This window comes from Grammomys surdaster, unplaced genomic scaffold, assembly GCF_004785775.1.
Source record: "Grammomys surdaster isolate TR1022 unplaced genomic scaffold, NIH_TR_1.0 125977, whole genome shotgun sequence".
Classification (NCBI taxonomy): Eukaryota; Metazoa; Chordata; class Mammalia; order Rodentia; family Muridae; genus Grammomys; species Grammomys surdaster.
Window position 1 is genome coordinate 2127491 of NW_021620793.1, and position 15237 is coordinate 2142727.

The 15237-nt window shown below is 53.1% G+C and overlaps 1 protein-coding gene across 1 annotated transcript in view; it reads right to left on the reverse strand.

Moving 5' to 3' along the window:
* Nucleotides 1-15237, reverse strand: part of Spen (spen family transcriptional repressor) — a 69063-nt gene that overhangs the window by 1282 nt on the left and 52544 nt on the right. The window contains exons 11-14 of the mRNA XM_028754030.1: nt 2342-10343; nt 913-1413; nt 601-795; nt 194-352 (exon numbers count right to left, since the gene is read on the reverse strand). Coding sequence (XP_028609863.1) covers nt 194-352; nt 601-795; nt 913-1413; nt 2342-10343 — 8857 coding nt within the window. The remainder of the gene's footprint in view (nt 1-193; nt 353-600; nt 796-912; nt 1414-2341; nt 10344-15237) is intronic.

Consider the following 15237-nt stretch of genomic DNA (forward strand, 5'->3'; position numbering starts at 1 on the left):
AGCACCCCTAGGCTCCTGTCTCTGGGATGGCCAACTGAGCCATTATCCGTGTTACTTGCATGCCCCTCACCTCCAGGAACTTCTGGGGTGCCTGGTTAGTACTAGAAATATCTGTACCACATGGCAGACCAGCCCTCCTGCCCTGCCCTAAACTGGTCCTACCTGTGGGGTAGGGATGGGACAATGGACCAACCTGATTGGAGCCAGGGTTGGGCACGTTGATAATCCCTGCTGCCTGCTTGGCCTGCAGGTAAGTGATGAAGGCAGCCTTGAGGGACTCGGTCTGGCTCACCACATCCTCCTGGTCCCGGCCACAGGGCAGAGCCAGCAGCAGGCAGTAGTCTGTTTCCACCTGGAGCAGAGGTGAATGGTTAGGCATCTCCCGACTAAATAGCATGTGTCCTAGCTAAGGTACTACTCGAAGATGGCTGTGTCACAACACACGTGTGCGCCTGCACGTGTGCGAGGTCTAGAAGTGTCTACCCAAGCGGAGTCTGTCTGATTGCTCGATTCTAGAGGATCACTGCCATTTGAAGGGAGGAGATAAGCTCCTGAGGCTCCTTGTCCCTCCCTCCCCGTAACCCAGCCCAGGAGTCTTACTGTCATCCTCCTGGCAACCCCTTCCAGCTGCGAGGCCTCTAGTCGCATCCTTTGGGCGATCCTCAGTGGGGGACCACCTTCAGAGAGAGGCAGGGACCGATGAGCCAGGACATTGTTGCCAGAGACGAAGTGGAGCTGCACAGCAGCCGTGTCGTTCTTGAGGGCCAGCAGGCCCTGCCACACGATGGGGTACTTCTGCTTAGCAGGATAAACAGAGCACAAATAGGGTCACGGCACGTTCAGCATGGCCTGCAGGTCTGCACTAACACTTAGAACACAGTCCGCATGTCAAGAGCAGCTCTACCATCTTACCTTCAGAAGCTGAACCATATCCACAGGCCTCTGTGGTGTCATGTGTAGAGCAGAGTCTTGTTTGGGGGCTGGCTGGGCTTCAGCATGAGGCAGAGCCAGTGCAGGTGGGGTGCTTGTGCCTGAGTTTGCAGAGATAAACAACGGCTGCTTTGGGGCAGCCTGAGAGGAGAGGGGGCTTGGAAGGTCCGGCTTCATGGAGACTGACACGGGGGAGGGGTGGGCTGGCTGGGCTGTTTCCACTGTCGTCCTCTGAACCTGAGCATGTGGCTCAGATGGCCTGTTTGTGGGGATAGCTTGGAGACGAGTCTGCTCTAATCCTCCTGTCTGTGTCCCCTTTGCTTCTTGGGAGACCTGAGGAATCTTGCCACTTGGTGGCTGAACAGGCTGGCTGAGTTGGGAGGGCTGGCAGGGTGGGGCAGGCTGTGCAGGTTGCGTGGACTGCGTAGATGGGGCAGGCTGTGCAGGCTGCGTAGACTGCGAGGGCTCACCTTCGGGGGGGCCCTGGAGTTGGGAAGACGACAAAAGGACAGTCAGCACCCGCTGCACAGAAGCCCCTGCTCCCTAACAAGAGTTCCATGGCTCAGAGAGGCACTATCTCATGGGCTGTGGAGCTTGTTCGCTCGCTCGCCTCAGTAAGAAGCACCTACTGTACACCTGACCCTGCAGGCAGGAGCCGGTGCACAGAGCATCTTCCCGTACCCAGACCTGAGCCACTCCCCACCACGAGGTTATGAAAGCCCTCTTCACACCTCCCGCCTAGCTTGTGATCCTTGCAGAATATCAGGTATGACTTTTTTGTTGTTGTTGTTTTTTTCCGAGACAGGGTTTCTCTGTGTAGCCCTGGTTGTCCTGGAACTCACTCTGCAGACCAGGCTGGCCTTGAACTCAGAAATCCGCCTGCCTCTGCCTCCCAAGTGCTGGGATTAAAGGCGTGTGCCACCACCGCCCACCCGGGCGTGGCATTTTTATTACTGTTTGCATGCATGAGTGCATGATGGAGGACACACAGGTGTGACACTGTGTCCATGTGGAAGACAGAGGACAACTGTGGAGTGAGTTCTCCTTCCACTTCTGATGGTTCCCGGACCACAATAAGTATATGTGCCCTCACCCGCTGAAGCATAGTGATAGACCGCCTGTCTTTCTAAGATTTATTTTATGTATGTGAGTACACTGTCACTGTCTTCAGACACACCAGAAGAGGGCATCAGATCCCATTACAGATGGTTGTGAGCCACCATGTGGTTGCTGGGAATTGAACTCGGGTCCTCTGGAAGAGCAGTCAGTGCTCTTAACCACTGAGCCACCTCTCCAGGCCCCAAAATTTTTCTTTCTTTCTTTTTTTTTTTTTGAGATCTGCCTGTCTTTTTAAACCACAGTACCCCCAAGTGTGTGCCCAAAAGGTAGGGAAGAAACCTGGCTTCCTCACCTGGGCAGAAGTCTTGGTCCTGGAGGGTAGGCTGATGGAGGAGGAGGCGACAGGAAACTGAGTGTGTGTTAGCTGAGCGGGGGCATGGTAGGTGCGGATGTCACCATACCTATATTCTTGGAAGAGCTCACTGCTGGAGTGCACAATCTGCACCCCGTGGGTTAAGACCACAGGTGGGGTCAGAGGCAACCCCTGAAGCTGGCTGCTGGGGGTGACTGTGAGAATTCGGGCTTCACCATGAGGGGGCGGGGCAGGAGTAGGGGTAGGGACAGGGACAGGGACAGGGCCAGGGGCAGGGGCAGGGGCTGGAGCAGGGACTGCTTTGACATCTGAAGTCTTAACCACTTCTTTCACCAGTTGCTGGGGGGCCTTGTTGGCTGGTGGCACCTTCACCACCCCGTCTGTGGCCCTGGGTTGTTCACTGACAGCAGTCACGTGTGGGTGCACCATGATCCGCACGTCCCGGGGCACAGTATACGGGTGCAGCCGGTACTCGGACTGCATGACCAGCACTTCCGACTGCACGGGGGCTGCAGCTCGAGCCACAGGGAGTTGATAGTGGACTTCTTCTTCAGGAGCGTTCTGTGTGGCCAGAGCAGGCACAGCAGTTGTAGCTGGCTGGGGCGTGCCCACACGCTGTGGAGCCCTCGCCTCTATCTGCTGAGACTGCAGAGAGGCCCGAGGAGAGTGCAGCGTCTCTGGCCGGATGCTATAGGTGATGCTGGGCAAGGTGGGGGTGCTCATTCTCACCTCCCCTTGTGACAGGTGACCAAGAGACACGGTCTGAGTGATGCTGTGGGGGGGCATGATAACAGACTGCTCGGGGTGAAGATTGGAGATGAACTGGGGCACTGGGATGCCTGCAGCCAGCATGACAGTGGCATTGGTGGAAAGCGCTGTGGAGGTCGTACTGCTGGGATGGCAGGCCCTTGGGAACAGGCCTGGTGTAGGCCCAGCAGGCCGAGGAGAATGGGGATCTGGTTTAGGGGTTGCCAAGTGGGCGATGGTTCGATCTGCCGGGTTGCTGGGTCCAGAAGGAACATGGTTCACTTCTGTGGGCAGTTTGCTGGGTAGGGCAGGGGGGTGGTGGGGGGTGAGGGTGGGCCCCAAGTTAGCAGGCTGAAGGACCTTGGTCTCTATTTTCAGAGTGACAGGGTCAGCAAGTTTCTTGTTAGTGGTGACTATGCTTGGGGTGAGGACAAGCTGGTTGTGAACCAGCACTGGGGGTGTGTTGATGCCCTGGGTGAGAACCTTCACTGTACCACCTTGGGTGACAGGCGTGGACACTGAGAGGTGAATGGGCTCAGGCTTCTCCAAGGCTGGACGGTCAGTCTTCACAGAGGAGATCACAGGGGAGGCGTTGTACGTCTGGGCAGTCAGTACCAGGGTAGAGTGGGCAGCCATGTTTGCAAAGGCTGAAGGGGTCTGAGGGCCTTTGGGTGCAGACTGGGCTGGGGTGACGGCGTCTGCTTTCACCTGGGACTTGGATACTGACTGCTGAAACTCAATGTCCACTGCACTGGCCGGAGGGATCTGGCTGATCTTAGCACTGATCCGCTGTGGGCCTTCCGTCTTCTGTCCTGAGTAGCTCAGCAGCACGACCCCTTCGGAAGTATTCACACGCAGCCCTGCGCCAGAGCCTGTGTCTGCTGGTCGGTCATCAATCACCGCCATGGACCCAGGGTGGAAACGGTTGTTCTCGTTGGTGTTTGCCCTCTGCTTGCCCTTTGCTGCTGGGGCAGACCCTGCACCCATCATGGCTGCCGTGCCCGTTGTGGCCGGCACACCGCAGGCAGCAGTCGCAGCACCAGGGCCAGCGTTCACCGTGCCCACTGTGGCACTCACTGGAGTGGTCAGGACATTGACAGGCCCGGTGAGGACATTCACGGGCCCCTTTAGGAGATTCACAGGCCCGGCAGGGGTGCTCACCAAACCTTTCAGGGTGGCTACAGAGCCCTTCACAGGACCCTTTAAAGCGTTCACTGGGACCAGAGAGACATTCACCAGACCAGTCAGGGCACTCACCAGGCCAGTCAGGGTCTGAGGAGCTGGCTTTGCCAACGTTATCTTCTGGGAGTTCTCCAGGTCAATGCTAACGGGCATCCGGCTAATAACAGATGTGATTTTAGGGGCAATGACCGGAGCCACCTTCTCTTTGTCGGCAGCTACAGGAACCTCTGAGGCTTGTGTGTCAGCATTTGATACTGTGGCTGGTGACTTTTCTTCTAAGGGAGGATGCTTAGGTTCACATGGAGGGGCACTCACGGGCTCTGCGATGGCTGTGGTGACAGTTGTGGAAGGAATTCCTGTAGCGGACACATACTTGGGGTCCATGAGGATCTTCCTCAGTGTACTGGAGCTTGTGTCCACATCAGATGCTTTTGTGTCTGGGGGAAGAGCTGGAGACGGGGTGGACTGAGTCCGAGGCTCTTCCTGTCTTGTGATCCACTCTGTCACCTTAGGAGGGGGACTCTGATGTGGGACTCCCCCAGGAATGACAGGAGGTGGGAGCTTTGCTATGGTCACTAAAGGAATTGTGGGTGGAGGTATGCTTGAGTCACTGGGCGGGGTCACCGGATCACTTTCGATGATTGAATGCACCTTGAACCTGGCTTGGGGTTCATCATCCACCAGTGCTGGCTCTGAAAGGGGGGGCAGGTCAGGAGGGGAAGGGGTTTTGCATGGAGTCTTTTCTTCAACACTGTTTTCCTGGGACAGACTCTCACCAGGTGGGGTCTTGCTTGGGTCAGAGGTGCACTCTCCAGCAGGGGAGTGAGGCTTCTCACTCTGCTGTTCTTCCTGGGGAGCTTCCGGGAGTACTGCTGCCACCTCAGCAGCAGCAGGGCTCTCACTCTGAGCCTGCTCAGCCTCAGAGGCTCGCGTCTCTGTGACAGCGACCACTTTCCTGTTGACATTCCTCTTCCGGCGTGATCGTGTGGTCTTCTGGCGCCCTTTGTCTTTCCGGGGAGTAGTGACTTCCACTTTAGACCCCTTGGCCTCCTGGACAGAGTCACCGCTGTTTCCTCTGGCTTCCTTGGTGTCTGCAGAGCCTGCTGGTGGGTCTGAAGCACTGACCTGTGGAGCAGAAGACTCTGTTGCTGCCTCTGTCTGCAAGATTCCCAACACGGCCTGCTGGTGCCCTGGCTCCACTCCTTCCTGTACATGTGTCTGAGATCCCAGGGGAACAGAGGAAGAAGTGGAGAAGTTTTCTGGCTCTCCAGAGCTGTCACTGATGATGGAGCCAATGGCCGCAGCCAATTCAGTTTCGCTAGCCTGGTGTGGCGGCTTGTGGCCGTCCTCAGAGGCAGGCTCTTCAGATGTTCCTGTGGCTGAGCCCTTGTTAGCTGAGGCAGTGGAGGGCTCGGTGAGCTTTGCGATGTTCTCCACAGCCTGCTCCAGTTCCGTCTGCTTGGCTAGCTGTGTGGCTTCTGGGGACACGGTGGAGGCAGACACGTTTTCCTTCTCTGCTTCCTTGTCGGGATCGGCTGGGTTGTTTGCCAGCTGAGGTGAGGAGTCACTTCCCTTCAGGGTGCTCTCGTTTTTCTCAGGAGAGGCTACCACAGGCCCGGCTTCCTTGTCTACTGCCTGTCCTGCTGCCCTGGCGGTCATTTCCAGGCTTTTCAGATGGGCGGCTCTGTCCATCCCCGACCTGGTGCCACGAGCACGGCCTCGCTTTGACTTGTAGGTCTTCTCAGGAGGTTTTCTCTCCACCACCTCAACCGGAAAGGTGTCGGGCCCGGTCTTGTCTGTGCTTGGGTCTCTCCTGTCACGCTTCGGCTCACTTCCTACGTCTCTGTCACCCCTGGACTTAGAGTTACTGTCCCTCGTGCTCACGCTGGCCTCAGCAGCCCCAGCTTTTTGCTCATTTCTCCCCCTTTTCCCTTGTGCTCCACCAGCAGCTGCCAATTTTTGAGACCTCGGAGATCTCCACCCCTCAGTGGGCCTGGGTGTCTCTGCTGGTTCTTTTCTCTCAGGCTCAGTATCCTCTTCAGCACGCCGGCGGGTTTTAGGAGGCCTTCCCCTCCGAGGAGTGGTGGGAGCTACCACAGCCTCCTGCAGCTCCCGCTCCAATCTCTTCCTGGTCACCCTGGGCTGCTCAGCAGGCTCTTTGGCTGGAGAGCGGCTGTCGTGGTCAGCCATGGTGGCATAAACACTCCTGACGTTCCGGCGCCTGGTTCTGCTGAGAGGCAAGCTAGGCTCAGGGTGCTCCGTGTCTCCTCCAGAGCTTTTAGACGCAGTCCTTGTGATCTTCTCTGCCTCCATCTTCAGTTCTAGCAGCTTCTGTGCTTCCCCCCGAGGAGAGCCGGACCGTTTCAGCTTTTCCCGGTCTATCCTCTCACTCTTCCTGGTGACAGGCTTTTCCACGATGCTTGCTGCAGCTGCCTGGACCGAGGTCTTGGAACGCTTGCTTTTGTTAGTCTTCCTGTCTTTTGTAGTGACTGGAGGGTTGGCTTCTGTGTCTTCAGAAGCTGGGGGCTGAGCTTCAGGCACGCCGCCAGCCTTCTGAGTGGCATCAGGGTCGATGCTCGGAGCTGTATCTGGCTGCTCCCCCTTAGGCTCTTCGGCTTCTTCAGACCTCTGAGTCCGTTTTGAGAGTGGCTGGGGACTGCTGGTTTTGGAGTCTACATTGCTTTCTCCCTGGGAAACTGTGGCTCCAGGAGGCAGAGGCTCAGCATCCATACAAGGGACAGCATCAGTAGTTGCACTTTCTTGAGGAGCCGAAGGTGCCACTGCAGCACTGTCCTGGCTGTCCTCCGCAGGGGTTATGTCTACCTGCTTGGGCTGTTCCACGGATACAGAAGCTGGCTCAGACACAAACTTTGTTTCTTCCAAGACAGGAGTGGGCTCCGCAGGTTTCTCTCCTGCCAGTGAAGGCGTCTCTGCCGTCTCCTCAGCCTTCTCTGGTGCGGAGGGTGCTGGTTCTGGTGTCACAGCGGTGAGGGCAGGAAGGCCAGCTGAAACAGGGGCTTTCGGCTCCAGCTCTTTACTCTCAGCGGCAGGTTCTGGAGTCTTGGGATGAGTCTCTGGATCCTCTTGTTTCTCAGCCTCTTTGGGCTTCAGGTCCTTCTCCTTCTCCTTCTGCTGCATCCGTGTGAGCTCCATGAATCTGCTGTGGAACAGAACTACTGGCTCCTGGACTGAGTCACTCGTGCTGTTTGCACCCTCAGATGCCTGCCTGCCGTACAGCCTCCCGGGAGGGAAGTCAGACTCCTCGCTCTTCCTCTCAAGGTGCTGCAGCCGCTTGGAATCCTGCTCAAAGATGGAGCTATGTAAGAACCGAGAGGCAAATAACTCCTGCCTCTCCTGTTCCTCCTCCCTGTGCTCATCCTTTTTGTCATCCAGTTTCCCCTCTGAGTCCGTCCTGATTTTCTTCTTCTTCATGTACCAGGATGGGATAGGTCTTGGGGCCGAGTCAACCTTTTCTTTATCTTTGTTGTTTCGAAAATTAGCAAACCGGGAGTCCCAGTCAAGGAAAGACCAATTTTCTTCACGGGATGACGAGAGGGATTTGGCTCTTTCAAGCAAAGCTTTAGTGTCTGGTGTGATTGTCTTATCCAGTGCAAAAGAATAAAATTTATTCCTTTCTAAAGAACTAGAGAGTCTTTCATCTCGCTCACGTAGTTTTTGGTCTCTGTCCCTCAATAAAAAAGACAGCCGAGGGCTGTCATAGAAGGCGGAAGCTCTGGGTGACTGGGACCTGTGCTCGGCGTCCTCATCAGAATCAGAGGGCACCTCACCAGGCTCCAGATCTCGCACAGACCTCTTTCGTAGACTGTCTCTCTTAATTACGCTGTTTGGGAAACTGACATCAAAGCGGCTGGGGTCCTGCTTCATCTGAGGGTCCCAGCGATGCGGCTCACCTTCAGAACTCAGGACAGACAGCTTCGCTTTGGCCATGTCTGCTGCCTGTTCTCTCTTGCTAGAATCGTAAGGATTACATTTTAATGGGTCTTCTCTCACTGGTACATTAGGATAAGGGAGGCCTTTTTCATCCGCTTTAGGGGATCCTTTTACTGACATTAGCCTAGGGGAGCCAATGGGGTCATCGTCTTCATGGAAGGAGCCATGGCGGATGCTCGGCGAACAGCTGGTTCTTTCCGAGTCCTCACTGATCTGCCGTGAACTACGGTAATTCCTCTCTCTTTTGGTACAGATATCGAAATCCACATGATCTGTCCTCCGCTTCTTGCTGGGCGGGGAGTCATCAGTGACATCCTGAGGGGGCTTGCCCACCTCGTGGACGAGGCTGCGCCTTTCATACTCGTCAACATCCTTTTTAGGACTGCCAGACTTCTCAGGCTTCGCCATCTCCATCTCCATCTGCTGCTTTCGGCGACTCTGCTCCATCTGTTTTCGGTAGCTCTGTGTGTGATCAATGTCAATGCCGAGCTTTTCTTCAGCACTTACCCCGTGGGGCTTCTCCTGGCCTGCCTTGTGCTCCGCTGGCTCCTCACGAAGACGGCAGTAGTTTTTCCTCACTTCCTCTTTCTCAGGCCCTTGAGTATCCAGGAGCTGCAGCTGTTTGAGCTGAGGTTTTGAGGGGACGGCTTTCTTGGGCTGGGCTTCTTGAGTCTCCACAGATGTGTGTATTGGTTCTCCCAGTCCTGCGTGTGCGTCTGAGCTGGGCCGAGAGCCAGGCCCTGCAGAGACAGCAGCAGGCTCCTGGCAGTCTTTGGGGCTGAGAGCTGAGTTAAGTCTTTCCAGCTTAGTTTTTTTTGATTCCCTTTTAAGGATTTCTTTTCTCACAGGCTTTCTTTCAGACTCTCCTTCCCTTAGCAAAACACCATCTCTTGGTGTGTCAGGAGGCTTCTTTAAAAGTACTCGAGTGTCCTCTGTCTCAGGGCTGGTTTTCTTGACTTCTGGTTTTGGCTTTTCTACTTTCAAGCTGGAATCTGCAAAGCGCCTCTTCCTGGCTTCCAGCTTCTCCAGGTCCAGAGCACTCAGCTCAGGCGGCTGCTCTGGCTTGAGGTGTTTCCTGAGCTTCGGCCTGCCCTCCTTGTCCATGACCTCTGCGTGGCTCGAAAGGGCCTTTTCCCTCAGCGATCTCCCTCTGGCAGAGTCCACCTTAGAGGTGTCTGACTTGACAGGCTCGCCCTGAGAGGCCTGGGATTTCTGGTCCAGGGCTGAGGACTTGGCAGCGTCGTGGCCGAGCCTGGCTTTGAGCTTCTCTGGGGGTGGGTGGTCGATGACTTTACCCTCCTTCTCCTTCACTCGGGTCAGAACTACACAAGGGACGAGCTCCAGGCGGTTCTTGGCTGGCCCTTCCTTGTCAGCCCTGTCTCTGCTCAGTTTGGTAGAAGCCCGTGGTTTCTCGGGGCTCTGCTCTCGGTCGTTCTCCTGCTCTGTCTCTGAGGACTGAGAACTAGGGGACTGAGCCTTTCCCTTCCGTTTCTGCCTGTCAGGTTTGTCCTTTTCTACTTTTTCCTTGCGAATTATTCGTCTCTCCCTCTCCACCCTCTCAGGATCAAAAGTTCGTTCTTTATCTATCTTTTCATTTTTTGTATAGCGCTCCACCCGCACCTTCTCCAGTCTATCGTACCGTGGGGGGGACACCGAGCTGCAGCTCCCACTTCGCTCTGAGGACCGGCGGTACAGCCTTCTCTCAGAGTCACTGGGCAATCTCTCCGAATGCGCAGGAGACAGCCCGGGACTCTGTGGACGGCGCAAGTGCACGGGACTCTGACTTCGCTCAATGGGCCTCCTCTCGTGGTCCCGGTCAGAGTCAAATCTCTCCCGTTCTCGCTCGCGTTCTCTCTGCCGATAGCTGTATTCCCGAATATCTTGCTCATAAGGGTCAGTCCTGTATTCTCTGTACTCTCGAGGGTCATCATAGTAGCGGGACTCATAGTACTCTCCTTGGTATGTTTCCCATTCGGAGTAAAACTCTCTCCCTCGAGCCGGATAGTCCCTCCTGGAGTCCTCAGGGTAGGCACCTGGAGTGCGAACATTTTCATAGTAGGTCCGATCTTGACTGTAGTCATAGGACCCTCTTCGTTCCTCTCTGTCAAACATCAGAAAGATTGTGTTAGCTCCTCTGTCTTCTCATCACGTGCAGTCTCACCTCCACAACCCCAGCACTCAAGGGACAGAGGCAGAAGGACAGCACGTGGGACCTGGCTCAACTGTACAAGTTCCAGCCAGCCCGCAGTGCACAGTGGAACTCTTCCACAAGGCTCTGGAATCCTCTAGAGCTTTCTTAGTTACCTGGCCAACTGCAGGTGGTTAGCAGGAGCTCCTAGAGCCAAGGGAAGTGCTGAGGATTTAAAAGCTGGCAACCTAAACAAAATTCAAATGTAAAATGCCAGGTTTTCATTAAGCTCTGGCCTACAGCTCACTCTGTAGGCCAGGTTGGCTTCCAAGTCATAGAGATTCCCCACCTCTGTCTCTGGGGTGCTGGGATTAAAGGGAACAGTAGCCACACACCCAGCACTGACACAGTTATACAAAAAACCCAATAATCACAAATAAATGACACATATTTAAAGAGACCCACAGCTACCTACCTTTACTTCACCGTGCTAGACTGTATACATGATCACACTCACCCAGTAAACAGATGTAATCTACCTACCGTTACCTCACCGTGCTAGACTGTACAGATGTAAATATTATTACACTGCACCCAGTAAATAAATGTTGTTATATCAAGTTTTTTAAGAAGAATTTTTCAAACCTTTCATCTCAGGGCTGGAGAGGTGGCTTAGAAGAGCACTTATCATTATTCTTGTAAAGGACTAATATTAGTCCCCAAAAACCACAAGATGTCTCACAACCATCTACAACTCCAGCTCCAGGGGACCAAATACCTCCTTCTGACTTCCTTGGGCACCAGAGATACCTGGTGCACAAAGCTGCAGGCAAAACACTCACACATAAAATAAAAATAAGAACCCTCCGGCGGATCTCCGGGTGTTGAAGGCCATCCTGGTCCACAAAGCAAACTCCAGGCCAGCCTAGGTTATGTAGTGAGATCCTGTCCCAAAAACACCAATGTTTGTTGTTGTTTTTGGTGGTGGTTTAGCTTTTTCAAGACAGGGTTTCTCTGTGTGGCCCTGGCTGTCCTGAAACTCACTCTGTAGACAGGCTGGCCTCGAACTCACAGATCTGCCTGCCTCTGCCTCCCGATTGCTTCTATGTACAACCGTACTTTTTCTGCCCCCACCCTATGGAACATATGCACGTGGTAGGCCGGAGCTGATGATGTTGGGAACCCTCCTCTAACCCGCTTCAGCCGTGTCACTGAGGGAGGCAGTGTCTCCCAAACAGACAGGAGGCTGCTGGAAAGCTAGCTCTGCTGATCCCTCTCTCTGCCTCCCGAGACTACAGTTACAGGCAGGGTACCACAGCCACCGATATTTATGTGGGTTCTGGGGATCTGCGCTCCAGTGCTCATGCTTGGACAGTAGGGGCTTTAGTGACTGGGCCACCTCCCCTGCCCTTTTAGAACATTTTAGATAGACTGAGTGAACTAGCTCCAGGTCAGAGATGACTCAGCTGTTAAAGTACTGTTCTTGCAGAGAACCTGGGTTGAATGCCTACCCACCCACAAGACAGCTCATAACCATCTATAATTTCAACTCCAGGGGATCCAGTGCTCTAGTCTTACGTAGGTGGGTACCAGGCATTCACATGATGCAGTTCACATAAAAATAAAACAAATCTTTAAAAAAAGAATTAAAGACAAAATTAGCTTCAACTTTTCTGTTTACCTAAAACATTTTTTTTCCCCTCAAATTGCCAGCTAACAAATGAAGACTGTGCTGAGACACTCCCTACAGCCGCTTGCTCAGGTACTAAGAACAAGAGTCACTCCTACGTAAAATTGAGCATGCTCACAAGGGTGACAAGTGATTCCTTCACCCAGAACTCTTCCTGTGTTGTGTGTCTGGTGTGTGTGACGTCTGAGAGCAACTCTGCAGGCCCAGTCCTCCCTTCATCTGGGTTGTGGGGATCAAACTCAAGCTCAGGCCTTCAAGGCAAGGGTCACACTCGCTGAGCCATCTCCCTGAGGCTTACAATCCTAGAGGATTTTAAGTGAGAAATGTTTCCAAGTGCCAAATTCCTGAAAGCTGAACACCTAAGGTTTTAAAGCAAAGCACAGGGGTACACACTGTAAGCACAGAGGTACACACTGTAAGCACAGGGGTACGGTGAGGCGGGAAGAGACAAGTTCAAGGTCGGCCTATGCTACATGAGAATACGTTGAGAATCATACAATTATAAATCCAAGTAAACAACTGTCCATTTTTCACTTCTAGAGTCCACATTACATAGTTACGTATCAGCAGTCCTCAGGTGTGAGGACATAGGCCTGTCATCCCAGCTACTTGGAGGCAGAGGCAGAGGCAGAGAGAACCACAAGTTCAAAGCTAGCCTGGTCTACACAGGGACTGTTCCAGGCCAGCCAAGGCTACATGGCAAGACAGGGTCTCAAAAAAAATAACCCCCTCAAAACAAACTCCTATCAACAAAAACCCCCACAGTATCAAGACATTTTAAAGTCACCTGGGGCTAGAGTAAACTCTCCATGGTTAGCACAATGAAGGCCCTGTGTTTGATCCTTGGCCTAACATAGCAGAAGACAAAACTACAGTCACATCTAACCACAGGGGACACCTAAGGAATGACAGCTGGTGCTGACTTCTGCCCTTGATACCCATGCTCAAGTGCGCCCCCCCCACCCCTACACATACATACTCCTACACACACATACACACCTCTACACATGTGCGCACACACACATACCTCAACAACTTATTTTGTTGGGGCTATGAATCTCAGTAACCTCAGCAGGCGACAGAACAGAACGCTGGAACACAGCATAGTGGATCCATCCCTTACAGGAAACAGTTTGAGGCTGTTTGCCTTATCACAGAATGAAGGGAATTCATCCTACTGAGAAGGTGACACCTTGCATGTCAAACAAGAACTTTAGGGAACCCTATTTGACAATGTAAGTTCATCCTGAAATCATTCTGGGACAGTGTAAAGCTCAATGCACTGACAGGTAGGAACCATGGGCAGATGCCATCCTGTGACCTCAGAAACAAGTGACTTGACTGAGGGATGTGGACATATCTCAGAGGTCATGTGCTTGCCTAGTGATGTAAAATCTTGAGTTCAGGGCCCAGCAGCAAGGACACAAACAAATCACCAAAAGCTGTCCAACCTTCAGTTACCACCATGAAACCAAATCAAGGAGCTGCATGGACAAGCTCCGTGCCTATCGGAGGGTTTATAATCCTGAGCTGCATCATGGGGGTCAAGCACCCTGAGTAGGGAGTCAGACATCACCTACTCAGAGGGGAGACTTCCCCTCACTTTCTAGAAAAGGAAGGTAGGTCCGTGTCCATGGCTGTGAGGAGTGTGTTCTATGCCCAGTGACGTCTGGGATCTCCGCCCTCTGCTTCCCACAGGCAGAGGCAGGACCGTTAGACGGGGATGAGTAACCATGGAGATGAGCTGAGGAACAGGGCCTGAGCCAGAGACTCACTAAACGAGCGAGTCTTAGAAGTGAAAACCAACTCCTACACCACAGCACCAACCCTCACAAGACACTGCTTTGCAAGAAATAGTTAATGTACACAGAGAAGATTATAACAGAACTGTTAATGCCCCAAGTGCAGCCTCCAACATACACCTTGCCCTCACCCTCAGGCAGAATTGCTTCCAAAACTGATGTAATGGCAGCAACCTCGGGAAGCAGCTCAGCTAGCACAGGCAAGGGTAAGGCTGCATCAGACCCCCAGCACAGTGAAGTCACGTGCAGTGGCACACACCTGACCTGCTAGCAGTTCAGGTAGAGGTGGAGACAGACACCAAGTTCAAGGTCATCCTCAGCTACAAAACAAGCCTGGGGCTGGGCGTGGCTATGTAAGCCCCTCTCTCAAAAAACAAAAACAAAACCCCTCAAAAGCCAGCAAAACTATAGCCAATTACTTGAGTGCACACACACGTTTGCTCTTTCTCTGATGGTGGGGCTGGGACAGAGAGACCTCACTGTGGCTCTCTAGCTTGGAGAACTGCACAATTTCAGTGTTCTGAATTTGGATTCTGATCCATTCGTGGGGTCAGTTTTCACTTAGACGCTCGGGCATTCAGTGACTCAGCAGGATATCCAGTTAGGAAATGTCGGGAAGAGAGCTGCTGCGTACTCCAACATAACAAACTCCACTGTGGCTGCCTGCGGGAGGGTGGTCTGCTGGGGGCTCTCAACCTTAAGTGTCTACAGCCTTTGATGTGCATGGGGTCAGTGGGGGACAGCACTGACACTCCAGGAGACCACCACACATCAGTGTCTGCAACAGCTTGCTTTAAATAAACAACAGTTTATCTAATCAACAGAAGAAGAAAAAAAAATCAAACACGACAACACCATGACTGAAAAAATTACTTTCTGCACTGCCAAAATCACAGGTTTACAAATGAACTGACTTACTCTATTTCTAAGTCACACTTCATAAATCTTCCTGATACAAGGGCACCCAGTGAGGACCGAGACTGAAGAGAGACAAGGTAACCCAACCCACCTTCAACTACATTAAAAACCAGATTTGTTTTTTGTTTTTAGAGACAGGGTTTCTCTGTGTAGCCCTGGCTGTCCTGGAACTCACTCTGTAGACAAGGCTGGCCTCAAACTCAGAAATCCACCTGCCTCTGCCTTCCAAGTTCTGGGACTAAAGGCGTGTGCCACCACTGCTCAGCGAAAACCAGATTTGTAAAAATAAACCTTTGCTTTCTATATGACACATTTAAAAGTGTGTTTGGGATGGAAAGAGCAGAAGTGGAAACAAGAAAAACAAAATGCCAGGATACATAAATTAGAACCCAAGCTATATTGTCAGGTAGGCTGCACACACCTAAGGCTGGGGTAGTTCAGGAGAATATGGGCCTGC